This window comes from Coprinopsis cinerea (assembly GCF_000182895.1).
Source record: "Coprinopsis cinerea okayama7#130 chromosome 9 map unlocalized cont3.9, whole genome shotgun sequence".
Taxonomy (NCBI): domain Eukaryota; kingdom Fungi; phylum Basidiomycota; class Agaricomycetes; order Agaricales; family Psathyrellaceae; genus Coprinopsis; species Coprinopsis cinerea.
The window spans coordinates 350,617-377,858 of record NW_003307536.1 but is presented as its reverse complement, the minus strand read 5'-3'; the positions used below and the strand labels follow the sequence as shown (position 1 = coordinate 377,858).

The following is a 27,242-nucleotide window of genomic DNA, read 5'->3' as shown; positions in this document are numbered from 1 at the left end:
TCACTCACAATTCCACTCTACCCATGCTTCCAAAACCCATGGGTTTCAGACCCACACCCACACCCACACTCATGGGTATAGGTTTTGGTGGGTATGGGTGAGGGTCAGACCTGAGTGACCCATGGGTGACCCATGTCCTTCACTACACGTCCGGATTTACAGCCTCGCACGATGGGCGATGCAGCGGTTAGGTGCGGACGGGAACGTTCTCTTGCGATATCGAGCTATCAGGAAAGAGGACACTCAGGCTATTACCGCTGTCTACAACCCCAATGCCCGAGGCGAAAGGAATAAGGCGATGTTGTGGATTTGGAATCTCAATATCGAACAAGATTCCGAAAATTCCGCTTATCTGGAAGAATGTGAGTTCGAATCTTTGGGTGACCTGGCTACGGAGAACTAACAATGAACTCAGTATATCGGGTGAATTGGCTCAGGGCTAAATCGAGAGCGAAGAGGTGGGAGGAAGAATTTATCCTGTTGAGGGAGGAGATGGGGTGGGTGACGAATTTCTTCTCTTTTAAGGAAGAGGAATGTCGTCGCTGGGCGCTACTGAAGAAGGACTCGCCCGGGCATGTCGCATATGCAAACAGGCAAGGGGAAATGTGGCGTATGATGGGCTTGAATGCGGGGGAAGCGTTTAGAAAGACATTGGAGAAGGAGTCTAGGTCGTCCGTATAGTGTTGGTGGAACCCTCCACGTAGTTTATATGGAGCAAGTTTGTATTGAAAGCGGAGGATATGATTAAATACATTGTGTGGGCAAGTGTAGGGGAAGACTAGGCGCTAACATAGGCGCCGAAGCTTTCAAGATACAGCGATTGATTAGGAGTGTCGTAATTACAAATGCTGGTCAATCCAACGGCGGGCTCTCGTTCCGAATCATGTAGTCTACGTATGCTGTATATTCACGGGTACCCATCGGGCGCGGATTCCGAACGAGGCGTGAAGTTGCGAATCTCAGATCCATGAATGAGCCTACAAATGTGAGCTGGTCGCCGTCCTCGCTAGAGCTCCAAGACACCGGGAAAACATGGGGGAATCCCACACAGATCGTACCTGGATCAAAGTGGAATTTTCGGTGGAGACCGGGGACTGTGAACGAGGTGAGAGACGTACTTCCCATGGACAGATAGAGTGCCAGGTCATTTTTCAGTACATCACTCCTCTCCCAATATGGATGTTTGAGATTGGAAAAGAACCCGACACATGTGAACGGGAAGCCCCAGCGTTTCATGATTTCCTCGCGAAGAGACTTGTCGCCACTCCAGATAGTCCCGTTGTGGAGTCCCTCGAGGATCTCGAAGGCGGCATGGAAACGGTCAGGGTGGATCATAGCAAGGACAGCGCAGAGGATGCCAAATGTGTCTGGGTCGATGGTGTCGAGGAGTTCGAACACACGGGGACGGATATGGGGGTTTGTGAAGGCAGCAGCAGGCTCGGGGTAATGAACGGTCTACAGGTTTTCAGAGTCTGATCGAGGGATGAAAACGATTGCACTCACAGGGAATTTGTACGACGTGATAATACCTGGATAAAGTATTAACACTCCGGGTTGCAGGCCGAATGTACGGGCCTTGACCGAATGAGAGCTGTGCCGAATAAACTTGCTGTGCTCTCGTGAAGCTTGGTTAAAGATTGGGGTGGTGGCCTGGAGTAAATTTTGCTGTTGTGACTACATGAGCTGTGTTAAGGCATGATCATCGAAGGGAAACATACCCATCGACTCTCTCTAAGCATGGCGGGCACGTAGGCAAAGAGAAGCCGGTCATTTTTGTCAACGAAGAAGGTCGGCGTGTAGTGGCTCGTGGCATGATTATTCGGGGTGTCGTGGAGGTCTTGAGGAGGAGGACACCGACGAACCAGCTCTTCCTCATTGTCGCCGCACTCAGCATAGGCTTCTTCGAACTCCTCAAGTGACCACGGCATTCGCACTGTCTCGGTGAATTGGGGCTCGGCAGCTAGGAAAAAGAGACGTACAGGCATTTTGGAAGCCCTCGAAAACCTGGTTGGCGGCTTGCTGAAGCTCAGCACAAATAAGGAGCGGTAGGTCGGACTTGACCTCTCGCTTCTCTGTATCTATCATGTTATCGAGGAGACTGAGAGCATAGAAAGCATATCGAAACCCCTGCTCGAGTAGTGGGCCCACTTTATACTGGGTGCGATACAGAGTGCGGTCGAATGAAGGAACTTGGGTAGGGGACATGTTGTCAACGTGGAGAAGGAGGGGCAGACAAGGAAAGAAAAAGGAGTCTCGGACGGCTCGACGTTGGCTGATCGCACTTGAACGGATTTCGGCTCACTGAATAGCCGAACACTCCGTTTGGGGTCCGAGTCTCAGCTGAGCCATGGGCATACATCGCCTTGGCTACAGGCTCCGCTGAGACTTTGCTCTGTGTGGTGCATCTCAGCTGAGCCTCGTCCATAGCACGCGGACCACCCGCTAGGCCATAGGCTCCGCTGAGAATGTGTTCTGTGTGAGCGCGCCTCAGCTCAGCCAGGTCCATAGGACATGGATCCGCCGCTATAGATGCGGGTGAACTGAGGCCTCGAGCACCCTCCTAACAGAACGAAGTCTCCGCTGAGACCTTACAATGCCGTTCATAGGCAAGATTAGATTAGGAAATAGACAAACAGTGTACATTTACAGAATATACGAAATAGCTTTCTAGAGTATGCGATGAAGAGGAAAAAATTAAGTCTACCCTACCCAAACGTTGTCGTAGTGCCTGAGGTACTCCCTGTGCTGTGGTGGGAAGAGGTGTTTTGCACACCAGAGCTGGTCAACGTGGTAGGTTGTTCTTGAGTGACGCCGCTGCCGAGGTATGCGAGCATCTGTGGATCGTATGCCACAGATGAGTAAGAGGGGTGACTTTCTTGCATGTTCGCGTCGTTGGAGATGTCAATCGGTTCGAAAGTGAGGTCTGTGCGGTTGGAAATCTGAAAGATGCGGCAGATTGTCAGCGTCGCATGGAATGGAGGAAGATTAGGCAAAGCGCACGGCGACGGAAAGCGACTGGAAAGCCCTGGACAGCTTTTCGACCTGGTGCTTCAGCTCGGCGTTCTGTTTGGTAAGATCGGCGACGGATTCATTGAGGCTTTGAATGGTTCGGTCATGCGCTTGGAGCTGAATGGGATCGACCTTGTACTTTCTTAGTTCGCTAATGTCGTTGATGGCTTGTTCCGAATGGGCGAGGAGTGGTTCGATCTTCTTCTTCTGGAGTTCCCGAAGGTCGTTGTCGGTCTGGTTGGAATGTGCGAGGACGGCGTCATAGTTTGCCTGGACAACTGCCATCTTTCTGTACACCAGCTTGAAGACGCGTATGGCTTCGGCAACGTCGTGACGGATGTTGCCTGTGGGAAGTTCATCAGGGCAGAATCCCTAGACAGGATGAGCCTCACATGAGAGGGGTTAGGGCAGAGGAACGCACTTCAATGCCTCCATCTCCGTCTGACACCTCAGGGTAGTCCGATTTGGAGGATTCGCGATTGATAGCCGAGAGAGAGGGGTCCTAATTTGGATACTGTTAGATTCGTTATGGGAACATTATTGCGGAGCACGTACAGGAGATGGACCACGTCTGGCCTTCTTGGAAGGTGGAACAGTGGCATCATCGTTGGGAGCGGGAACGGGAAGCGTGTCATCCTCCGACGATGAGGAAGTGGGTGGCCGTTTGTTTGAGGTAGATGGCTTGAAAGTGACGTGTTTTGCGGTGGTAGTCTTCGACGACGTCCCTCGTTGCTCTGAAGCTTCCTCGCCCTTTTTCGTTCTGACAGGCTCTTTACCTTTACCCTTGTCTGATTTACCCTTCCCTTCAACCGCCTCCTGCGACTTTGTGTCGTCACGCCCATCCGCTTCCTTCCCTTTTCCCTTATCCTCTTTGACAACACCCTTACCCTTCTCCACCTTCAGCGCCACTTGCTTCTCCTTCACCCCCTTTTCCTGCTTAACCTTGACCGATGGGTCCTGTTGCCCCTTGCCCTTCCCTGTACTGGAGCTGGATGGAACGGGAGGGTCAGCCACAGGCTCGTGTCGCAGTAAAGGCTGAGGCTTCTGGTGGTTGGATGGTGGGGATTCTTTGCGTTCCTTCTCGAGCTTTTTGCGTAGTTCGGGGTTAAGAAGGGGCGGGAGTCGGGCATGAAGGTGGTCGAGAGTGAATACCGCGTCTGGAATGTCTTTGGGACTGTCCACATAATCCTCAGCGTGGGTGAACAGCCAAGTATAGATCGCCGGGCCTAGGTACTTCTCCCGCGCGAAGCCTTCTTTGATACTTTGCTCGGACACCTTGAACTGGGAGGCAGGTTACAGATAGAATACGAAAATAAAAACGAGATCGTACCGAAGCTGTCATCAGGTCAACAGTCTTCCGGTCCCATTCATCCCCGGGGCTCCAGGAAGGAACTTCCCGGATAAGGTTGTAGAGATGCTGAAGACGGTTAATCAGCTTGGTGGAGGCGGCGGCACGGTAAGTCGAACTCATTTTTTGCTTGGGCTGCAATAATTTGACCTGCAAAGTGGAAGGTGAGACGGATGGGCAAAATTGCTTCGCGATGCGCGACGATACCCCAAGACTACTGATGGATTGATGGATCAACTGAGCGATGGTTAGTGAAAAGCAAGGGTCAGCTGACCCCTGCGGGTTTTCGGGTCAACCCTGTAACGGGTCGGGTACGGGTCGCCATTTTCAGACCCGAGATCTTTAAAACGAGCCATAGATCATCCGAAACGGATGGGAAATGGTTAGAGATATGGTCAAAGTAGTATTTTGACCATATCTCAATCATTTCTTATCCGTTTTCGATGATCTAAGGCTCAACCCGTGCGGAAAACCCGTCGGGTTACGGGTAGGGTTACGCCAGGGGTCGGGTCCGGGTCGGCCTTTCAAAACCCGGGGTTAACCCCTGGTGATCACTAGCGATGGTGATAAGGGTAATTGAGATCGCGTACACCAGCTGAGCGATAGGTGAAGAATACATGGTCGTATTCCCTTGAGTCAGCTGAGGCTTGTCCAGGTACGCGACACTCTGCTTAAGAGGGTGCTCCTCAGCTGACCGTTTAACACAGCGTCGTGTGTCTGTGACTGAGCTGAGGGTGGTTTGTGTAGCGCTAAAAATGGGGCCTCAGCTGAGCCTTGAATGTAGGGTCAGCATTCAAGGCTCAGCTGAGGCTGTCAGGGACTACAGATGAAGAGCGCTCGTCAGCTGACCGTTGAGTACAGCGTCATATATCCGCGACTCAGCTGAGCGTGGTTGGGTAGGGCCTAGTAGCGCCGAAGACCGTGGCCTCAGCTGAGCATTGGATGCAGGCTCAGTACATTCAAGGCTCGGCTGAGGCTGTCAGGGACTGCAGATGAAGAGCGCTCCTCAGCTGACCGTTGAATACAGCGTCATATATCCATGACTCAGCTGAGGGTGGTCGGAGTAATGACACATTCAAGATCCTTAGCTGAACCTTGCGATTGATTAGGTGGTGGCGTGTAATGGCCGAACATTAGGTAGGGATGTGGTACTATCAAGCACGGTGTCGTTACCCGTATAATGTTATACTCATCAGTCCTGCCTATGCAGCGATGCTGTACAGGCGTCAGCTGAAGTGACCTACGTGACTAGCTTACAAGCACCCTGGGTCATTATTTAGAATTCAGATACTGGGCGAGAGTATTGGATTATTGCCATTTAATAGCATGCAACCGACTAGTAAACAGTATGATAGAATAGATTATATTACACACTACTAGTAGTCTAGGGATGGCCTCAGCTCAGTGTGGACAGAACATTTTGGGACAGCCTCAGCTGAGTGTGGGTGGTATGTCTCAGCATGACCTCAGCTGAGTGTGGATTGTAGGGGGTACATCGTTCTCAGCTGACTCCGCTACGTCTATGTCATAGGGGAATTTTACACTCCGGGCACTCTTTATATTAGGGGGGGATCTATGTATCATTGTGACAACTTGCCGTACAAGTTAAAGTAGTTCACGCCATTCCCTCCTCTTGGCTTGGTCATGAGCATGCGATTCTTCTGAGACCACATTTGCTTGACTCTCGCCACCGGGAACCCAACTTTCCCCGCAAGTGCGGCAAAGGAGTCGTTGATCACATCGAACCCGTCGTCCAACATCTTCCTCTGCTCCCGTGAGGGACGACCCATGGACCCTGAAAGCGAAGCGGGTGTTTCGTTACTGGCTTGGGCGTGGGTGCGCGATTTATCGTCTTCGGCCGTCCCTTTGGGATCAGGGCAGTCAGTAGACCAATGATAAGGACCCTATGCCACAGCAATGGGAGAAACACATAGGCAGGTTGTCTCATAGGACTTGGCTGGGATTATGCAGGGCCATATGGCTCCTAATGCAGCTGACTTAGGATTTCTGGCTATTGAGCATTCTATAGCCCACTGACATTCATCCAACCTGGTATCAATACCATCCCCCAGTATCCTTTGGTACTCTCACCATTCAAAATTGAATTTGATTTGATTCTCCTACTGATTGCATTATTAAACAGTTTTCAAGCTCGCTTAACAGAACTCTATAGCCTGAGTGTGACACATGCAATATATGTTGGCTTGGTACCCGCAATATTTTGTAGCAGTTTAGCTGGGCTTTTGTTCCTTGTACAATGTTTATGGTATTCCTTGCATAGCTGGTGTTGGGATCCCTGCCCCGCCTATTGCCATTTGGGACGGATTGGTAGGATTGGCATTTGTTGCGCGCGTTCTGGTTTGCTGTCGAATCGGGTGGTGACATGGTGATGTAGCTCCTGTATGGTGACATAGCCGTTTTCAAAATACTATCTGTTTGAGCCTGTTCACACCATTCAGAGCCGGGGGTCTGGCTGATGCAGGTCGGTAAAGGCAAACTGTATATGACGAGAGGGTCAGCTGGGTCTATCCGGAGCGGTTTTGAAACATAGCTGCCGTATGGTGATATTGGTAATTGACCCTTGACGAATGACCTAGCTTGGCCTCGTTGTATGGGCCGCGGCCTCTACCGCAGCCGTATCTAGTACAGCAGGACATGGCTGCTTTGGGGTTGATGCCCTTTGGCATTATAGCTGAGCAATAGGCCTATTGGACAATCTCTACTAACACAATGATTCAGCTGTCTCTATCCAATCGCGCCGTGACACATAGCTGCTATAGCTTGATAATCAGTTACGACAGGACTCGCATGTTGTAGCTGGGTGTGGGTCCGATCGCGCCGTGACACATAGCTGCTATATCTTGATAATCAGTTACGACAGGACTCGCATGTTGTAGCTGGGTGTGGGTCCGATCGCGCCGTGACACATAGCTGCTATATCTTGATAATCAGTTACGACAGGACTCGCATGTTGTAGCTGGGTGTGGGCCGTGCGTACGTATTGGTTAAATAGCTGAACTATAAGGCTTAGGACTACTGACGTTACCTTCATTAATCCGCTGCGAGCAATGACAATCCTGGTCCCAACCATCGACACTTACCGCACCACGATGCATAGCTATGTTTTCTAGATATTGTATGAAAGCACAACCTGTATAGACCAGCTGGGCGACATCATTCCGCATAGTTATAGAGCTGAACTATGGACCCTATTGAGCAACCTTAATATTTGAGGTCTCTGGAAGTTGGGGACTGCAGAGTTTTGCGAGGGGAGGCAGGGTCCAATGGGATTTTCACTCTGGTCAATGGTTCGGTCGCGTCATGTTTGCGGTACCGCGCGCGGAACCACCTGGTCAAGGAGTCAGTCGCATCGTGTTTGCGGTACCGCGCGTCTAACATGCGGAACCTACCCGCACTATGCGGCACCCCGTTTATGCGGTACCGCGTGCAATGAATCCGTGGTGCGGTTATGCGACTTCCAGTTTTGGTAATTCCCGTCTCCGTCTCTTATAAAAACTTGCTGGTTCTCTTCAGACGATCCGAATCGATTTGAACCCCCCGGTTTTCATTCACAACTTGATGTGAGTAATCACACCCCAATTTGGAATTTGTTGCCCATCCCGTACCGTTATTGTCGCAGCACCATGGCCCCTCTCCATCGCCTCATAGAAATTGAACTTAGGGAAATGCAGCGCTACCTACCTGAACTTCAAGGTTCGTACCGTCCACTCCCACTATCCAACTATGCAAACCCTCATTTCCTTCCAAACAGTCCGCCGCAACTACATGCGCGAAGTTGAGGAGAAAATCACTCTCAATCAAGGCACCGTTAAGGCGTTCCCTCACATACGGTTTCCCGATCTCTCCAAAAGTCCTTTCCTCAAGGGTATGCTGGAACAGGCTTCTGAGCAAAGAAGGCAGGCACTGTTGGAGGTCCGGATTTCGGTGCGGTTGTTGCAGGAGTACCTAACAAAATTAGAGGAATGGGAGCAGTCCAAGTGGTACGAGGGACCGCCTACTCACCCCGCACTGACCGACGCGCGTCAATCTCTTCTCAAAGAATTGACCGAAGGAACGATCGCCACTCTCCTCAAAGAAGCAGGAAAACACACAAAGCCGATGGAAGACGATTTCACCGCGGCAATCAAGTTGGTTTCAGAAAGCCTTACTAGCCTGTTCTAGACTTAGTAGTCTCGACGCAAAACCGTTGCTTAGTTGAGCCTAGTTCTATACTCGCCCATTACTCGCTGCATATATTCTCCAGTTCCCAATCAAGTTGTTTTTTCTGCTGTCGGTAATTCAACCGCGGCAGCGAACCGAACCTACCACAGTCGACAAGGTAAACGTAAGGTACAGGCTACAAGAAGTTGGAACAAACGTGAAAGGCTATCAGATACTAACTTGATTACTGCGGCAAATTCATTGTCCATTGGCGTGGTGTGTTTACCGGCTTGCTAATTCAGAGCAGCGGTGGTACCATGGGAAGATTGCCATGATGTCACGAAGATCGGATCTTTTTATCGACGATCACTGCCGCGCGGTTCCAACAGTGCGGTTCGAATTTAACCGGAACCGCGGCTATCGCGCTATACTCAATTCATTGCAGTGGGCGGAGAAAGCGCACCTCCAAGTAATATTCCAAGCGCAAGGACAAATCCCAGATTTGGCTCTCAGCGCAACCGCACTATGGTAGAGGGCAGCAGGCGCTTCAATGAGCAGCATCGGTTCAATCGCAATGCCCCAACCATCACGGTGTCGGTAACTACCTCAACTCTCAGATAGAGTCCTGTTTCTTACTTCATCTTGGGGTAATCGCGACAAGCCAGCCGCAAAAAAAAGCAGCCGCTTGAGTCAATTCCCAACTAAGTTGCTTTCTTCGTTACTGTAACTCATTACAGCCGCATTTATTACAGCCGCACCCAACTCTAGTCTTCCCTTCTCAGCACAGCCTCTATCGCCTCGACCCACGTGGAAATCTGGATTTCATCTTTGTCCAGGTCTCCAAGAATTTCTAGTAGTTCTTCGCGCCCGCCCTCTTCTGCTGCCCTCTTAGTTCCATCGAGGTAGGCCCAGCTGACTTCTGCCAGGCGGCAAAGCCCTTTGTACTGTTTCCTGTGAACTACTTAACAGTTAGAATGGGTATGTATCCGGGATGCGCTCAGTTCACACGCACCTCCTTTAAGTGAATCTATCAGAGTCAAGAGGATTTTCTTTTCGTTCGATACTATCGACTCAACAGGATCCGTTCCGGCCCCCCTATTGACGTGGTTGGCGTTTATTTCGGTTACATTGCACTGTATAGACTGTACCCTTCATCAACCTCTATGATACTTGGAAGCGCTTGGTAACGCAAAGCCAGTACTGACCTCCAGGCTGGTCACAGCCGCCGCATTGATATTTTCAGTGACAACTTCCTGATCAGAACTCTTGTTGTCCTGTCTGTTATCGGCTGTCACAAGGTCATTATTAGTCGATTACTATGCTTACATTGAAGCGCACCTGAGCCCTCTGACCACCTTATGCTTTTGGCCCTTGCTCGATTTTTTACCGCGAGATCTGATAGAGTTAGCGCGCAAGTTATCGCCCTGTGCACTGTGCAACTTACAGGGTCCCTCCTGTGGAGTGGCGGTACAGGTGCGTACTTTGGCTGCCATCAATGATTCCGGTCAGAGTCAGAAACTAAGGGGGAACGTTCACCCAGGTGACCTACGCATGATAAGTATTTGTTGCACAGAGCTTCGTGTCTCCTCCGCTACCCTCGTCGTTCTCTGTCTACATCCCTTATATAGATCCCCCATGTTTGTTTCAGTTTGTTTCATCCATAAGTACATCTGGATGTAACTAAATGTCTGTTCGAGCAAGCTCAAGAGCGTCAGACAGAATAGGATCCAACGTGTCTTTCAACCGCATAGAACATTCGAACACAGCCTTTGCCGCTTTTCTCACTTTGGACCGACCCGCTCTGACTCTGTCTTCTGCCTCGCGGATGTTCTTGTCTACATCCTCCCGCGGGATCCACGTGAATTGCGTTAAATCTTCCATATGATTTGCGCGATCTTCTAGGATCCAGAGCTCTGTCTCTGCCGCACCCCAGTCTCGTGCAAGCACTGTGTTGGAAGACCACAGAGTGAGCGGCTGTTTTACAGATCTCAAGCAATGAGGCAACTTACAATCCAATAACTCCATTAATTCCTGGTCACTGATCCAACTAGGCGGCAATACCTGTTGGGTATGTTCTTCTAGGCTGTGATCAGCACTCGATTCTTCCTAACGAGTAAGCGGCAAAATAACTCACTGGCTTCTTCTCCAATAGCCGAATCAGCCGCTTGGAAGTTATTGTCTAGACGTCCAATTAACACCCAACCTCAGTTCGGATAAGTGGATCACTTACCCCCTGCCACTCGTGCCACGTAGTGAAGGAATATATTGAGATATCGTTTGATATTAAGGCATATGCGTTGAAGATTGTCCTTTTCCTCCGATAGAGGATCGTAAGCGCGCATGTAGGGCCGCAAGTGCTTGATGCGCTCGATCCTCTCCTCTGCAGTCTTGGACTTCAGAGATAGGACCGCCCGCTTAGTCTCTTACCATGCCCAGATCAGGTCAGTTATGGCGCTATCCCAAATCCCGATACAAACACACCCTCACCATTCAAACTTTTCCAGTTGGATTTTATCAGGAAGTGCAACTCGCTTCCGTCGTACCGTTCGTCCCGCACCCGCGCTCCATAGTAGCCGGACCGGACTTCCTCATCCAGAAAGGTGAAAGCCACAGACATGGGAAGTGGGGGAAAGTTTGTTGGTGCCTCCTACGTACTTGAGGATTGTCTCAAGACTTAAATATCGTAATCTGCACCACCGAACGCCAAGGAAACCAGCCATAAATGAGATCGATTTCGTAATGATTTCTTAATTAAGTACATGCTCATTCCCTTTCCTCGTCTTCCAGTACTCTCTCACCAATATCATGGTAGCTTCTAGCCCGAACGACACATCCGTTGACCGTCCTAACGGACGCCGAAACATCTAGGACTTCCTTCTTCACTCGATCCCAAGCCGGCGCCAACAGAATGGCGTAATTCTGGCCAAGCTCGCATTCCAGCTCGCGTTCCAAGTCTTCCAAAGCGAGTTCGAGTTTGAGGGTCATCTTCACACATGGTGCTGTCAACTGTGAATTTAGGGTTAGAACTTTTAATAGCGCCCCGGGGTAGTTACATGGCCACATACTCATTCCTCACAAATATGGGCATCTCGGTGTAGGACGTTCTTCTGAGCCCTAAGCGCCGAAACCACGATTTATCTAAGTCCGCGATTAATTTAAATCTCCGCCTTAATTGTCCATTTTCCGTGCCACCCATGTGGTCCGTCGCCATTCTGCCGCACGATTATGAGATGCCGCATGCGGTTGTAAGCTACCGCGTTCCGCATCTTCATGCAATTTGACTTGTATCCTCCTTCTCTCGAGGGGCGACTCGCGCGGTAAATGTTAAACAGCCGGTTTCGCTAGCGATAAATACTATTGAGTTGGCCAACTACATAGTTCCCGGCCGTTCGACATTACTGAGTAGTTAACGCCCATTATATACTACTGCCTGTCCAATTTGTAGGCACAATCTGGAACTTCGGCTGATTGTGCTTCGCATCCTCTCGACAAGTCGCAGAACTTCGCGCAGTTGCGCCTGCGTTGCGGCTCCAACTAGGTCAATCGTCTCTTCATCATCGCTCCAAACAGATGCCGCCATGGTCAACTGCCGCAATTCCATGACTCGAATGGCAGCTTCATCTGCCTGATCCCATATTTCGAGGTGTGCTGGTAAAGTCCATCAGCCTAAATCGCTCACACTGAATGGTATTCCACTGCACCTCTGATCATAGGTTCAATCATTGCCTTCATTTGAAGCCACTCTTCAAATGTCCATTTGTCGGTCAGGGACGTTGCCATGTTTTAGGGGGATTAAGGGATAGTTAAGTAGTGACTTGAAGCAAATGACAAACGAGAAGTTGATTCAAACTCCCGCAGCTCCAGCTTTTATAGCCCTCCCCAATGATCGATGCATGATCCGCGGCTGGTATTGATCATTTCTTAGGCGTAAGTGTAAGCGCCCAATCTCACCCTATGCGCGTCAGTCAGATTACATAATACACTACGATCCTTTTAAAGCCTCTCGCGACCACCAAACACACCAAATCCTTTCAAATGGACCCCAGCGACACCCTCCCCCCGGCGATCAAAAAACTCATGATTCTTGCCAGTTACACGCAACAGCTTGTTCGTGAAAAACTCCATCCCCAGCTGTCACCAAGTCAACCTCCGCCAGGCTTATCGCTACAACTGCAATCCGAGGCTCGCCTTATAGCAGCGTGTCTCTGCAAGGCGTTGGACAACCCTTGTGCGTATCGTTTCGTTACTTATCGACATCCCCAATCTATTTTCTGACCATACACTGACGTCCAGTGCAGCTCAAATGGACCACCAACACATATATGGAGAATCGCCACAAGAAAAGATCGACCCTTGAAACTCTTTGTCCACCCTTTGTTGATTCCAATGGTCCACCTAACTCTGTTCTCCGAGACGAGCCGTTCCTTGTCATTGATCTCTCGGGTCGAGTAGTCATGTGTTACTTGCCATCCGTGATATGTAAAGAGAGACAGGTCTATCGAAATCCGAACTACTTTCTTTGAAATGTTGTTAACCAAGCCATAGGCCATTATCCGTGAAGCCATTACCTGGCTTTCAAACGTCCCCCAAGTCCCCCCTTTGACTCAGAAGCCTGATGGTAATTTCCGAGTTAACCCCGGGAAGTTCAGCCCTTCAACCACCGATATTCGTAGTGGAGTTGTAACATACGCCTCCACTTGGCCGATGGCTGGACACCCCGTACGTTTCTAGATTTCGAGTACCATTGTGAAACTAACTACGTCTCACATTGTCGTAGGATGGACCGTGGGCTCCTTCAGCCAACTTCAAGAATCCCAAAGGCGGTGGGCTCTCCTTTTTGGAAATGATCTCAGAATCGCTTGCGGTTCTAGGCGCCATTTTGGCGGTTATTCACCCTGCGCTTTTCGAGGCGGGTGTTGAAGTCCTTTCAAGGCTTAACTCGGGGTATATCGAAGTGAGGGATTACGACTTATTGAAGCAAGTTCTCAATCATTGGTCGTCTCCATTCACCGCCTTCTCTGTCATCACCAATCGACAAACAGATCTCCATCGCGACTCCCTCAGCCCTACTGATGCTTTCGACATGCTCTACACCTCCGGTGACTACGATGATGGTCGGTTCGAAGTCCCTGGACTCGGTATCCGATGCCGATATGATCCCGGTACCGTCATAGCTTTGCTCACTGCCGTTTTTGAGCACGGCGTGCCCCGTCAATGGTTCACGCATTTGTATCGCCCATTTCTTCCGCAGAGTGATGCTATTGCAAAGTCCCTTCCAGAAGGCCCCAAAAAACATTACTTTTGAAAATCTTCTCAAGTTCTATAAACCTCCGGTGTCTTGTAGATAGTTATGTTACTGTAACTCTTGTACATATCAGAATGAAATTGCCTTCCAGTCCTCACTCCACCGCTTAACTATGGCTTTCGAGATCTTTATTCGATCTCGAAACCCAATCTCCATCCTCTCATCATAAGCGAGCTCATCCTGTACCCATCGTATTCGATCCTTTAACAACCGGCGGATGAATCGCAATTCTGCGGTTGTTGAAGGCAAATCTGACTGGCTGTCCACCAGCGAACCCCATCCCCGCATGCGATGCTCCCACGTGGGTTCGGCACTGCGAATCAACGCAAACCAAGTTGGTTCCAGCGAACTATCGAAAGACGGTTTGTCCAATTCGCAGTACACCCGGCCTTCAAAAAGGCTCTCCTCCGATAAGTCGTCCTCCTCTAGCAGCATTGTTATCCTACCAAGCAGTCCGTGCGGCGGCCACAGGTGCGCATCTTGGTCGTGTTCAAGTAATCCCATAATGAACAGGTAGGAACAAAAGGCCATAGACTGTCAATTTGATGTCAGTGAAGGCCTTATTTCATAAAGTAACAGCTTACCAATTCCTCTTGAAAACACCTGAGATACTCGGAACGGTGGTCGAAGCTCACTGGTTCGCCACACGCTTCGGATCCTTGGCTACAACTGGCCTTAAAGGCTGCGGCAGCGATGCGGTTGCACCCCTGGCAATGCAGTTGATAAAGTAACTGGATTTCAACGTTTCTCATGTTCCCCTCGATGCGCGCATTTGAACCTAAGAGATATTGACAATCAGGTATGTAGGCGGTACATGCTGAACTAACCACTGTAGTATGAAGCGCCATTGCGGCGTTCTCCTAAGTACTCGGCTTCCTTCTCGTACTTCAAAATTGATGCCTTCACTCGTTTCATGCTGTCCTTTGGAACCCGCTGATCCGCGACGCCCTGGAGTTTACGGTCGTCGGTTATTCAGGATGATTGAAAGGTTGAACGTGCAGCTACATGCTAATTCAACATAGAGTAGATATGTCCCCTGATATCTGCCTTGTCTGTGGGCTGTCGCTCTCGCTTGACTCATTGACCTTTCCAGTTCACATCACAATTCCCTCCTTCACTTGACAGCTGAATGCTGTCTGGTGACGCCATGCGTGGGACCTTTGAGCTTGCCGAGAGCTCTGCGAACGGCATTACCAGCGGTCCGGAACGATTTCATAATCCGGTGGGATTGGTTGAACCAGAACGGAAGAGACTTCGAAAAGTCTTGAAGACGTAAGAGGAAGGTGGTTTCTGCGTCGCGGTCGATGCTGGTCGTTGTTGGTCCAGCCGTCCCCCGCGAAGAACAAGCACTTTTTGTGCCTTCAGTTCTCCCACAACCGCATCGAGGGTTTCCTGGTGGCAGCCTGGGAGATACAAGTCGAAGAATTCCTCGACCTGGAGTGTGGAAAATTCGTTGTCCATGGGAGACGATGCGAGATGTGTTTCGAAAGCAAGTGAATTGATGGAACTCGGAAAGTGAGATAGTGGTGGTTTGAAGACAAGGCGAAGCCGCCGACGTTCATTGGCAGGAAGCCTCTCTGAGTCCCACGTTCCATCAATTGTGATCGCGACTGTCTGAATCGACCGAACCCCTATCCAAGAGCAAAGCCGAGCCCATTGCTGAAAAGATTACAATAATCTCATCGCGTCCTTTCAAACATAATTGATTCAGAAAGGGCGGAGGTATACAGGTGAGAATGACAGTACCAAGCCCCTATAGGCTTCGATATGCAGGTTCACATCCAGGATAAACTCGAGGCGACAAGTATTCTGTATGTCACGTATTGAGTGAAAAAATGAAGTTTATTGACGATACAGGCGCAGTCCCGAATCGATAGATATGGATAAACCAAGACGCCAAACCTAGGCACCCCGGCCGTCTATCACATACTCTTCAAGTTCCAAAAGGTAAGCCACTCGTCTACCTGCAATCAACGAACACCCCAAACTAGTTCCCTTAGTCGCATGCAGTGGACAGACGCATAAGACTGCGTGGGAAGGGACATGGGGTGCTGGAGGGGACGATTCAGATGAAAATATCCCACTCATTCTCATTCTCTCGTTCGTACTCGTATTATGATTTTCACTCATCCTTTTGTTCAGTCAGCCTCATGCGTTCTTTCATCTTTATTCCTCCCTCGTCAAACCAAGACTCTTACACCACCGATCTCCGCCACGCGAGGTAGGAGCCGGAATTTGAGGGTTCTATTGAGCAAGTCGAGGGTCGTCGTGCATATCCCGAAAGCGTGCAAGGCTAGGAGATAGTAACACGCCATGGGGGGATACTGAACCGAAATCCGTCGGTCAACGAAGTCCACGAGTCGGGTGAGCGAGATATCTCTCAATCCTCGATGTTTCTCAATCTTACTTCCTCTCATTTACAATCGAGCAGTCCCCTCGTCTCACAGGACACTCGGTTCACAGGAGACTCATCTCATAGGATACTCAACAGGTGGTGACACAGGCAGTATAATCGCTGAGAAACGCTGGCGTAATCGCTCTGAAGGGCTTTCGGTCCGGTAGTCCTCCCCAGATATACGCTGAAAAAGGCCAACATAGTGGATGGGTGAGAGTAGTACTCTGTAGGTGACAAGTATCGCGCTGGGCCAATCGATGGGTAGATGTCAGTATAGCCGTCTAGAAAGTGACATCATCCGTATCGTCCGTAAAGGGACCAAGAAACCTTTCCAATCACGTCTCACTCAACCTCTGACCAAGCACCTCCAAGTCGCTCGTTGCAGTGTAAATATTCAGGCGGGTAGGAAGGGGGTGATTGCTGCGAATGGAGGCTGCCGGTGTCGCTTAGAAGAGGATCTATCGACCGGCGGACATTTGAGGTGGGCACAGCGATTTTTCCAGTTCGTGAATCCCCGGATCAAGTCTCGATGAATCTCTTAATGAAGCTCTCACAGGCACGCCTCGTTGGATCGCTCGAAGTACGTCTGTCTCGCCTACGCTCGAATAGGCGGTATGTCCGGAAGGCGGTGTGGGATCCCTCATGGCTCTCTCGGATAGAGGACATGCCGGGGCTAGGTGACATCTGGGCCTAGGCGACATCTCGGGATAGGGCACATTCGGGCTCGGGTGCACGGTTGGCAGCGAGGTTTCGTGGATGGTAGCGAGGGAATCAGCGCACACGCGGAGGATATGAAGTCGAGTGGAGTTGAATTGAGTCGGGGTCAGCGTTTCTAGAAGGTCGAGAGTCGCGTTTCGTTACAAGGATACGAAGTTCGTCGAGGGATGTGGAAGACGATGCAGTATCGACTCGAGGGGTTGGAGGGTAATGACCTTGGCATGAAAGAGTGGGCTCGGCGTGGTGATAGGCACAAAACACAGCAGGGGATCCTATGGGGTCTTAGGATGCCATCATCGGGGTAGGAAAAGTTTCGCGAACCGTGATTCTCTGATCCATTCTGACCAACCCCTTTCTCGAACGGCGCCTAGTTACAAATCGTTCCCAGTCGTTTCTCGGATCTCTGCCAGTCCCTCCCATATCACTCCCCCCGGTCGCTCTCATATCACTATCAAGTCATCGGTCCAAGACAGGAAGCTGGGCGGTGGTCGTGCAAGGCGAAAGCATTGCACTCGACTCTCGAGGAGGAATCAGTGGGCGTGAGGCAGGGTCTCGGCGCGGGGGATACAAAGTCGACTCCAACGCTTCAGACTTCTCAATCGCCGTTGGCTATTTCCCGCCCAATCCGACGTTGGAGCGGCTAGCAGTGGGCGGTGGTCGTCAAAGCCGATGCAGTCGTCTCTCGAGGCTCGGAGGGGGATGGCCCGTTGTGAGAGAGGACCTCGGCCTGGGGGATGTAAAGTCGAATCTAGCGCTGTCGAGACGTCCATGCAGAGGTCGGGGATAAGCTGGTTTCAAATTTCCGTCAAGGATTGCCTTCAGGTCGGCGGAGGCGGGAGACGTCGGCTTCCAGAGCGCAGGGGGAGAACGAGCGAGTGTTGGACATTATAGCCTGCGTTTACCGATTGTGTGGCTGGGTGGTCTGACTGAGACTGGATGGTCGATGGATGGCGGCGTCGAAGGTCGATGAAAGAGAAACCGAAAGCTCCACCCCACCCCGCATGTGTTGAACATCGGATAATTGTGGGACGACGCCCAAGCTGTGAGCTTCTGAATCTAACACACTCAAACAGTCAAATTTTCCACCGACGGTCCCCACACAGCGGAGGTGAGCTAATGTCCCAACCGTGCAAAGGCATTACAAATGGCGTCGCCTGATGGTCTTTACCCCAGATTATACAAGAGTTTCCCAATGCGGGAAGGCGTGAGCAAACGGATAGCAAATACCAAAAGCGCCATTTGCCGACGAAGGAAAGGCTTTCATCTTTCATTTGCTACCCCTTTTCCATTGCGTTAAATCGAAAAGGAATTTCGGGCAAAGACTCTCAGGCGACGGCATTTCCGATGACTGTGCGACCATAGGACATTGTTCAATCTCCGCTGTGCCACTGCCCAAACCCAACGCCCTAAACGCAACACCCTTCGAACCTAACACCACGAAGCAGGCTTATTCGGTCCCTAATAAAGCCAAACAATTGCGAACCCGCGCGCCGTCGGCGGCGTTCTTGACCTCTTCCTTCTTCCGACGACTTCGATTGAACGCACGCGTGCTCCGCCTTTTTCTCTTTCTCATCTCATTTCGACTGTTGTACTCTCGAAGCTTTAACTCTACCCTTCTCGATCCGGACGAAAACGCTTCCAGAACCTGGTTTTTTGAGTAAGTAAAAGAACCGAGAGATGTCCGCAGGTGCGTCGCCCTTCCGTGTGCGTGGGGTTAGTGAGGGAGTACTGGCAAGGCATACAGCCGGGGGTTATATCCTTCACTCTTTGTAGGGTAGGTTGAAGACTGCCCGACAAGCGGATGAATAGGTTGCACCTGGAAATTTCTCCCGCCTTTCTTTCTCTCCCTCTGCCCCTTCGATCCTCATCTCTCCCCACCATCTACCCAGTTTCGGCTATTTGTTTCAGCTGTGATGGGGCCAGGCTGGCTAATGGTGAGTTCGTTTCTTTCCATTTTGGGTTTTGAATGTGGCGTTCTGTGGAGTGGTGGTGGAGGAGTGAGGGCCGTCTGGCTCTCTCGAGTCGTCGATTCGAGCGCGAACAATGGGACAGACCCGCTCGATGCGTCTTCCGATCTTTGCCTATCCACCGCTCACTTATTCCCCCGCGCCTGATGGCTTCCCCGCCGTTTCCTTACTCATTTTCGCTTCTCTTCCTTTGATCTGTTTCTCCTATTCGCGGGTGTGGCTTCCGTTGTTTCCTTCGCCCTTGGCTCTCTATTTTGTTGGCAGTGCACGGCTGGACCCGGTGGTTCTCTCTGAACCCTTGGAGACGTTCACGAGCGTCTGCCTTGAGTGGTTCTGATGCGGGAAGTATTGTGGTGGGCGGGTGGAGGACGTGCTACCATTTTCCTCGTGTGGTCATCGCCGTGCTACCATCGTCCTTGTGCCACTCTGGGTCCCTTGTGTTTGTCCCTATATTCGTTCGTTCTTCTTCCTTGCTTCTCCGATCTGATGTTTGTCAATTTCGATAGCTTGTCGTTGGCCTTTGTTGGTGTTGGTGTCGATGGAGCTTGGGGAGACTGCCGAGTACACGATCTCAGACGCACTTCTGGGATGGCAGGAATAGCGAGTTGGAAAAGTAGACACTTTGTAACTGACATACTAGATTGGTTATTAACACGCGGACTAACGGCAAGGGAAGCAGGGTGATGCTGGAACGTACTCATGGGTCTCGAGTGAAGCGTTTTATCATTTTTTTCGAAGGCATAGAAGGCTCTCGAGACCAACGGAAGGCAATCCCGCTCGTAGTTGAAACAAAGCGTCGTTGAACTCGTCCCGAGGCACACCGATACGTCCGGTCTTATCCAGTTACGAGGTCGATGACAAGGGCTACTGGCCCAGTTACTCGGTCCGTTACCCAACGCCTCGGATACCCGTTGAGCTGTATGTTGTTATAAGTCACCCATACCGGTGGGACTAACCATGGCCTACCCGTAGGTATAATACCACGTGACATGATCTTAAGGCCAGGTAATGCTATCATAACCGTGCCTTAGATACCATCTTTCTATATATGTATCCCTAGTCATAGGGTTAACATTCAGGGTCTAGACGGGACTCGCGTGAATTCCAGAGTCCTGGCAGACATCGTGCCTTCGTACAGTACATCCCTGGGGCTTCTCAATCGTAATTGCCTATGATACGGTCTATCCTCGGGACCGTAGTCCATAGCATTGGCCACATAGACCATTCTTGAGGTGTCTCTAGGGACCATTGGCTTCAACAAAACGCTGCCCCACGCTCATCACTGGAAGTCCATTCCTGGTGAGTAGCCATTCTGGTGGTTTGTACATACCGCATCCCGCGTTCGTCTACCATAGTTCGGTCCCCATCGACTCTCTACTGAAGTCGTCTGGCGTCTGATCATTCCCAATGTAACACGAGCAATGTACTCATAGACCTTCAAAGCATCAGCTTTACCTGTGCTTACCCGGTGAAGGACCTTTCATATGGTCGCATAGCACTCTGCGTCGCCTTCGACACGTCTCTCGTTGTCCCCACAGACCCTCTACCTAAGTGGAACCGCTCAGTCGAGACATAGCCTGGGATGGTCCCTCCGCACAAAGATTGACCATTGTCCATAGGCACTCTCGACTGTGGTCGAGACGTTCCCCAGAGCGTCTGTACACACCTTCGAGTGAGGGGATCAATCACCATGCGAATCCATATACACGCTCGAGCGGACATACCCTCACTGGAGCGTCTGTATAGACCCTCCAGTGAGGGTTCCGGCTTGGGCAGAGGGTCCTTGGTGACAACGCGTGTCCTGTTTGAGGCATCGAACGGTACCCGACAACCACGAGAATGGTCACTCACCTGGTTAGCACTCCCCCACGACTGCCAAGCTGGGGTAGGTTGAGGCCAACCAATGTCCAAGAGGACATTGATCGCCTCAAGTCGCTCGCTCGAGGGTCTCCAGGGACTTTGCTGCGAGTAGTCACGCCCCAATCGAGTATCTGGTCAGACGCTCCACTGAAGGTTTGTTGCGATCAATGGTCCCTGTGGACAATGTATGCCAATGCGACTCACCACGAGTGAGGGTTTCGGCTTGGGTGGAGGGTCTGTGTGGACAATACGGACCTGGTTGTAACCGGCTCAAGGTACCAGACGACCACGAGGAAGGCCATTCACTAAAGGTAAGCAGTCCCCCACGACTGCGACGGTGGGTAAATTGAGCCGGCCAATGTCTACAGGGACATAGCACGGCTCGAACCGCGCGGCTAGGGTCCCGGTGGACAACGCAAGACGTGTTCCAATGGGACTCACCAGGTAGTCGGGCGTCTGTACAGACGCTCGAGTGAGGGTTTCATCTTGGAGGGAGAGTCCCTGGGGACAATACATACCCTGTTTCAAATATCGCGCAGTACCCGACGACCACGAGAATGGCCACTCACCAGGTCAGCACTCGCCCACGACTACCAAGTGGGGGTAGGTTGAGGCAAACCAATGTCTGCAACGACAATGCGCGCATTGAATCGCGCGCTCGAGGGTCTGCGGGGACTCTGGTCGGAATGATCACCTCAATCGAGCATCTGTACATACCCTCCACGGTACGTCTCGTCTTCACTCGAGAGTGCTTGTGGACAATTCCCACGCTTGCTGGGTGTCACAACCCCGGTCGAGCGTCTATTTAGACGCTCGACCTAGCGTTTCAGGTCGGTTCGAGGGTCCCTTGAAACAATGCCAGGGTCATGGGCGACGACGAGAATGCCACTCACCAGGTAGTCGTGTTGAGATCAGTAATCCGATTGCTATCTCTACCAGGTATACGGCTCACATGCTATCTCTAGCATACGCCGAGCTCACATGCAATCTCTTGCATATGCTCAATACCTGTATCACACTACGTTGAACTAGACCGGATAGCTCAGTGGTTAGAGCATCCACCTAGTGTTGGGACGGTCCTCGGTTCAATCCCGGGTCTGGTCGTTTTCTTTCCAAAGATCACTACGTGATTTTTCACATGGTAGCAACAACTGTGTCGTTGGATTGAAAGCAATCGGCTTAAGGGGGTGTGTTGAGATCAGTAATCCGATTGCTATCTCTACCAGGTATACGGCTCACATGCTATCTCTAGCATACGCCGAGCTCACATGCAATCTCTTGCATATGCTCAATACCTGTATCACACTACGTTGAACTAGACCGGATAGCTCAGTGGTTAGAGCATCCACCTAGTGTTGGGACGGTCCTCGGTTCAATCCCGGGTCTGGTCGTTTTCTTTCCAAACATCACTACGTGATTTTTCACAAGTCGAGCCTCTGGATAGACGCTCGAGTGACCGTTTACCCTTGGGTGGAGGGTCCCCTTAGACAATACAAACGCGGTTGTAACCAACGCACAGTACCAGACGACCGCAGGAATGATTACTCACCAAGTCTGTACTCCCCCACAACTGCGAAGCCGGGGTGAGTAGGGGCAAACCAATGTCTATGGGGACAATGGTGGCTTCGAATCCCACAGTAGAGGGTTCGCACGGACTCTGGTCCGAGTGATAACCCCCAGTCTAGCATCTGTGCAGACCCTCCAGTGAAAGCTTTGCGTTCTCGGGCTTCACGGAGCATGATCACTAGAGTATACGGTTCCAAGCAACTGTCAATTACATTGCAATTATTTGGCGAAGTCCCATAGTCATCTACCGAATACCCGCCGCTCTACGCTTTCGAATCCTGTTCCAAACAGAAAGAAATACTCTTGTATAAATTATCGCCCTCTGCTGCGACATGTAGCTGACCGATTTACGAATCCGTTTGAGGGAACTGTTGCCGCACTCCGCTGCACTTGAATTGATTCCAACCAATCGAGGATCGACGTTCGCGTATTCAGAAAGGAAGGCGGCGGGGGAACATTTGGTATGGCCCGAGCTGTGAAAATGGTCAATGGCGAAGAAGGTATTCTGAAAGAATTCGGGCTCCCGCAGCATGCAGTAGGGACCCAGTGAGCACGCGAAGTCGTACACGACCCGCTTTGGGGCGACAGGCCACCTAGTTATCATTGCCGAGAACACGTCGTCCCTTCCCTCGGTCTCCGCAATACAGTGAAACCCGTAGCAGATACTATGGGTGCACCAAGCCACCATGATTCCACCTGTGAGTCTCTGCTCCCCGTACTGACTGTAGTACTTGCCACACTGATCCCCACGCTTCGAGGATTTGTCTTTCTGCTGATCGTTCCTCAACCTAGGATACTGAGGGCGATGGCGGATCTGTGGCATATTGTACAAGCAGCCAGTCTGCAACGCGAAAGAGAAATTAGTATGTTTGTTCAATCACAGACACATTGACACCTACCTTCTTCCAGTCGTCAGGAGGACGGTTATCAAAGCCTTCCTGAATGGCGGGGAGCGGGCGCTCAACCTTTAGCTCCGTCAGAACCTGCGCTGCGCGAGCCTGGATCCACTCCAATATGGGCATCAACTTGTCAATATCCTCGTGCACCTCCAAGAGTTTGTAGACCCCCGGTATCGACAAGACCTCCGTAATTCTTGACCTCGTCGGATTTTCAATGAAGGATTTGAGATGTTGGAGGGATGTATTGGTAACCAACTGCAGAACCGATTCTTCAGCAGCAACCTGACAGCGGCGGTAAGTCAAGACATATAAGGAACGATATATGAAAGCCTACTTGAAGAAAGAATTTTTTATACACAGACCCGGCCTTAATGCGAGCAGCGTAGACGGACGGTCCGTACTGACTCTCGAACAAGCACCGCAAAGCGGGGCACAGTTCCTCCAAACCGTGGAGAACACTCTCGATCCGCTCCAGGTGCTCTGAGACAAGGAATAGGTCCCGCGAAATGTCACCCCCGCCCTTGGAAGGGGAACATGGAGCAGAGGTGGGAACACTATCCCCGTCGAGGTTGATGCTGTCGAGCGCGGGTGGGTCCAACACCAATCGCATCTGTTTTCGCAAATTGGCATCTTCAATCAATTGCTGTCGTGGGTGGTACTTGACGTTCCGTCGTGTCAGCGCCGATTCCGAGAAGGCTGTTGGTGGTCGCAGAGTGTCTCGTATGTGCTTACGACCAAACGCCAGAGTGATTCCGTCCCAGATGACGGTCTCGGGATAGTCCCCACACTTCGAACACACCATGTCTTGCCCAAAGTCCTGAAGGGCCACGTAGGCGAACCACACAGAGCGAAAGAGGTCTTCGCCCATGAACACCTGCCCGGTCCTCCCATATCGATGCGACATATGCAAGACCCACGCGGAGAAAGGTGTTTCGGATCCTGTGTAAGCACTTGTGTATTCGTCGAGTAGCTCGTGGGATACAAGGATTGAGTTATTGTAGTTGAAGAGTCCCTGATCGCGTAGTTCGTTAGGTGAGGAGAAGGTGGGGGCGGGGGACGAGGGAAGTGAGATGGCTCTCCTTCCCGCCGGGACGACGGTTGAGGGACTCCAGAAGATCGTCAATGGGGACAGACCTGCTGACTCGGGTGCCAAGAGGCCGCGGGCGTCGGCTAGGTCCAAGGAGGAGATTCGCGAGGAGCGAGAATCTAAGTACCGAAACCTCATTCGTGAGTAATAACTTTCCTCGATAAGTTCTCATCTCTGACTTGGCATTACACTCTTAGCCATCGCCGACATCGTCTTGTGGAACGCGATGAATGAAATAATCATACCGACGTTTATTCGAAGAGGGATTCGCGTTCACCAGCTCTTACAGCGCCGATTTGCCACCATGGCCAGGATCGTCATCCTCCAGGTGTTCATCCTCGGAGGTGAAAAGAAAAGCCGCCATCTCACCCGGTGCCATTACCACACCGTCTTCGACCACCAGTCCGAAAGGAACGACGAGGATGTGCGAGGTCGGGTGACCGGCGTTTACACTCGGAAAATCGAGCAAGTGGCTGCTCCTGCGCTTCTCCAGGCAAAGATGCCTATTCAGATGTCGCCTAACGTCACCCTAGCCGAAGGATCGGTCGAGTATCCCACCAAAGGACCCGTACGTGCCAACAACCTCACCCTCGACGAGCTCCTTGAGTTCTACCCCCGTCACCCGGACACCGACGCTCGGCTCCTCCACTGCGGATGTCTTCTCGAAGACGTCCTGCTCAACTTCTTTCTGTGGAAGACATTCCCCACCCTCTGTTCGCCCACCATCGAAAGCGAGCCCTACGGCCCCCCGATCGACCCTCGACAACGCACGTGGCTTTGCAGCATCGTGCGAGGGCTTGGTGTTGATCTCGACGAGTTGTTCGAGTTCGACATATTTGGAAGGCCTCAAGATAGCCACGGTCGCGTATTCGAGAAGATCAGCCGCCTCTGGGGCACGATTCGAGGCCAGGCCGAGCGCCCTCTCGTCCTCCCTGCTATCCAACCTGTTCCTCAGGCCAGGAAGGTCCAGAAGGAGCTTTTGGGTCTCGTTCTTTCGATCGAGTACGATGTGGACGGCGGAACAGAGGAGAAGGAGTGGAGGAAGGTGCAAGAGTCATTGTCGGCATTCTGCGATAAGAAGAAGAGGAAAAGGACCGTGAAGTACGAGAGCGAGGACGACGATGATGAAGGCGAGGGTGGTAGGAGCCGCGAGAAGGAGAGGAAGCGAGACAAGGAGAGGGACAAGGAGAAGGAGAAGGAGGAGAAGAGGCGCAGTAAGGAGAAGGACAGGGACAGGGAGAAGGACAGGGACAGGGAGAAGGACAGGGACAGGGAGAAGGACAGGGACAGTGAGAAGAGGCGCAGTAAGGAGAAGGAGAGGGACAGGGAGAAGGAGAGGGACAGGGAGAAGAAGCGGGACAAGGAGAAGAAGCGGGAGAGGGAGAAGGAGAAGGAGAAGCAGAGGGAGAAGAAGCGAGAGAAGGGGAAGGAGAAGGAGGTAAAAAAGTCCAAAAAGCGATCCAGGTCTTCTTCCGTCGACTCCTCTAACGCTGGCCCTTCTCGCCGCGATCGTAAGAAGAATCGTGTAGGCTCTGACTCGGAGTAATCATTCTTTGTGCGGCCAACGTAGCTCCCTCTGTATATTTTCGTATGCATGTATCGTCTTTTCTGTTTTTAAAAATTGTATGCACCCTATTGGAATGGTATTGGTCATCGAATGGAATGAATGCCGCTTCCTGATACTTAGAGAATTCAAAAGCGAAATGAGTTGAGTTGAGTTCAGTCGAGTTGAATTGAATTGAGTTGAATTGAATTGAATTGAATTTACTTATATACATACATATATGACTTAGTTGTTTTGTTCAGCTTGGATCGATGGTCCCTGGGTACAATCCAACGCGCGGTGAAGGCCAGACATGTTCACGAACGACTACACCAATGTCATCTGTACACGCGGTTCCAGGGAACGTAGCGACCACCCCAGTCGAGCGTCTATGGTGAGTGACATTCTTGTTGTCCTCGATGACCCTGTGTCGCCTTAAAAATGTTTTGCGTTGTCCACGGGGACCGTCTATATAACCTGCAGTGTTCATTCGAGCATCTACATAGAAGTCTGTAGGGACTCCCAAGAGCGCGAAGCCTTCACTGGAGGGTCTGCACAGATGCTAGACTGGGGGTTATCACTCGGACCAGAGTCCGTGCGAACCCTCTACTGTGGGATTCGAAGCCACCATTGTCCCCATAGACATTGGTTTGCCCCTACTCACCCCGGCTTCGCAGTTGTGGGGGAGTACAGACTTGGTGAGTAATCATTCCTGCGGTCGTCTGGTACTGTGCGTTGGTTACAACCGCGTTTGTATTGTCTAAGGGGACCCTCCACCCAAGGGTAAACGGTCACTCGAGCGTCTATCCAGAGGCTCGACTACCTGGTGAGTGGCATTCTCGTCGTCGCCCATGACCCTGGCATTGTTTCAAGGGACCCTCGAACCGACCTGAAACGCTAGGTCGAGCGTCTAAATAGACGCTCGACCGGGGTTGTGACACCCAGCAAGCGTGGGAATTGTCCACAAGCACTCTCGAGTGAAGACGAGACGTACCGTGGAGGGTATGTACAGATGCTCGATTGAGGTGATCATTCCGACCAGAGTCCCCGCAGACCCTCGAGCGCGCGATTCAATGCGCGCATTGTCGTTGCAGACATTGGTTTGCCTCAACCTACCCCCACTTGGTAGTCGTGGGCGAGTGCTGACCTGGTGAGTGGCCATTCTCGTGGTCGTCGGGTACTGCGCGATATTTGAAACAGGGTATGTATTGTCCCCAGGGACTCTCCCTCCAAGATGAAACCCTCACTCGAGCGTCTGTACAGACGCCCGACTACCTGGTGAGTCCCATTGGAACACGTCTTGCGTTGTCCACCGGGACCCTAGCCGCGCGGTTCGAGCCGTGCTATGTCCCTGTAGACATTGGCCGGCTCAATTTACCCACCGT

General features: G+C 51.4%; 11 protein-coding genes and 2 non-coding genes across 13 annotated transcripts; 6 read left to right on the top strand and 7 right to left on the bottom strand.

Annotated features, from left to right (window-relative positions):
* Positions 1–121: 121 nt before the first annotated feature.
* CC1G_13538 (hypothetical protein) lies at positions 122–681 on the top strand (the record flags this gene model as incomplete). Its single annotated transcript, XM_001831992.2, has 2 exons — positions 122–362; positions 416–681. The coding sequence occupies 2 exons, from the start codon at positions 122–124 to the stop codon at positions 679–681; spliced, it is 507 nt and encodes a 168-aa protein (XP_001832044.2).
* Positions 682–852: 171 nt separating this feature from the next.
* CC1G_13537 (hypothetical protein) lies at positions 853–2,205 on the bottom strand (the record flags this gene model as incomplete). The annotated part of the gene is made up of 4 exons (XM_001831991.2): positions 853–1,455; positions 1,504–1,665; positions 1,719–1,933; positions 1,980–2,205. 4 exons carry the CDS (start codon positions 2,203–2,205, stop codon positions 853–855), a joined length of 1,206 nt encoding a protein of 401 aa, XP_001832043.2.
* A 500-nt stretch (positions 2,206–2,705) lies between these two features.
* Positions 2,706–4,480, bottom strand: CC1G_09400 (hypothetical protein; the record flags this gene model as incomplete). Its single annotated transcript, XM_001831990.2, has 5 exons — positions 2,706–2,939; positions 3,001–3,381; positions 3,431–3,511; positions 3,565–4,290; positions 4,340–4,480. 5 exons carry the CDS (start codon positions 4,478–4,480, stop codon positions 2,706–2,708), a joined length of 1,563 nt encoding a protein of 520 aa, XP_001832042.2.
* Positions 4,481–5,937: 1,457 nt separating this feature from the next.
* On the bottom strand, positions 5,938–6,147 carry CC1G_15128 (hypothetical protein; the record flags this gene model as incomplete). The annotated part of the gene is made up of 1 exon (XM_002910442.1): positions 5,938–6,147. One exon carries the CDS (start codon positions 6,145–6,147, stop codon positions 5,938–5,940), a length of 210 nt encoding a protein of 69 aa, XP_002910488.1.
* Positions 6,148–8,001: 1,854 nt separating this feature from the next.
* On the top strand, positions 8,002–8,539 carry CC1G_09399 (hypothetical protein; the record flags this gene model as incomplete). Its single annotated transcript, XM_001831989.2, has 2 exons — positions 8,002–8,071; positions 8,130–8,539. 2 exons carry the CDS (start codon positions 8,002–8,004, stop codon positions 8,537–8,539), a joined length of 480 nt encoding a protein of 159 aa, XP_001832041.2.
* A 1,659-nt stretch (positions 8,540–10,198) lies between these two features.
* CC1G_09398 (hypothetical protein) lies at positions 10,199–11,135 on the bottom strand (the record flags this gene model as incomplete). The annotated part of the gene is made up of 5 exons (XM_001831988.2): positions 10,199–10,464; positions 10,528–10,596; positions 10,653–10,697; positions 10,749–10,940; positions 11,000–11,135. The coding sequence occupies 5 exons, from the start codon at positions 11,133–11,135 to the stop codon at positions 10,199–10,201; spliced, it is 708 nt and encodes a 235-aa protein (XP_001832040.2).
* A 146-nt stretch (positions 11,136–11,281) lies between these two features.
* CC1G_09397 (hypothetical protein) lies at positions 11,282–11,524 on the bottom strand (the record flags this gene model as incomplete). The annotated part of the gene is made up of 1 exon (XM_001831987.2): positions 11,282–11,524. The coding sequence occupies exon 1, from the start codon at positions 11,501–11,503 to the stop codon at positions 11,282–11,284; it is 222 nt and encodes a 73-aa protein (XP_001832039.2). The 5' UTR covers positions 11,504–11,524.
* A 400-nt stretch (positions 11,525–11,924) lies between these two features.
* On the bottom strand, positions 11,925–12,298 carry CC1G_09396 (hypothetical protein; the record flags this gene model as incomplete). Its single annotated transcript, XM_001831986.2, has 2 exons — positions 11,925–12,166; positions 12,220–12,298. The coding sequence occupies 2 exons, from the start codon at positions 12,296–12,298 to the stop codon at positions 11,925–11,927; spliced, it is 321 nt and encodes a 106-aa protein (XP_001832038.2).
* A 255-nt stretch (positions 12,299–12,553) lies between these two features.
* On the top strand, positions 12,554–13,823 carry CC1G_09395 (hypothetical protein; the record flags this gene model as incomplete). Its single annotated transcript, XM_001831985.2, has 4 exons — positions 12,554–12,746; positions 12,812–13,011; positions 13,064–13,237; positions 13,296–13,823. 4 exons carry the CDS (start codon positions 12,554–12,556, stop codon positions 13,821–13,823), a joined length of 1,095 nt encoding a protein of 364 aa, XP_001832037.2.
* A 7,970-nt stretch (positions 13,824–21,793) lies between these two features.
* Positions 21,794–21,866, top strand: CC1G_20176. The gene has a single exon. It is a non-coding gene; the product is annotated as a tRNA-Thr (tRNA).
* Positions 21,867–22,080: 214 nt separating this feature from the next.
* Positions 22,081–22,153, top strand: CC1G_20175. The gene has a single exon. It is a non-coding gene; the product is annotated as a tRNA-Thr (tRNA).
* A 419-nt stretch (positions 22,154–22,572) lies between these two features.
* On the bottom strand, positions 22,573–24,131 carry CC1G_09392 (hypothetical protein; the record flags this gene model as incomplete). The annotated part of the gene is made up of 3 exons (XM_001831982.2): positions 22,573–23,169; positions 23,228–23,509; positions 23,562–24,131. The coding sequence occupies 3 exons, from the start codon at positions 24,129–24,131 to the stop codon at positions 22,573–22,575; spliced, it is 1,449 nt and encodes a 482-aa protein (XP_001832034.2).
* A 166-nt stretch (positions 24,132–24,297) lies between these two features.
* CC1G_09391 (hypothetical protein) lies at positions 24,298–25,860 on the top strand (the record flags this gene model as incomplete). Its single annotated transcript, XM_001831981.1, has 2 exons — positions 24,298–24,454; positions 24,512–25,860. 2 exons carry the CDS (start codon positions 24,298–24,300, stop codon positions 25,858–25,860), a joined length of 1,506 nt encoding a protein of 501 aa, XP_001832033.1.
* Between the last annotated feature and the right edge of the window lie 1,382 nt (positions 25,861–27,242).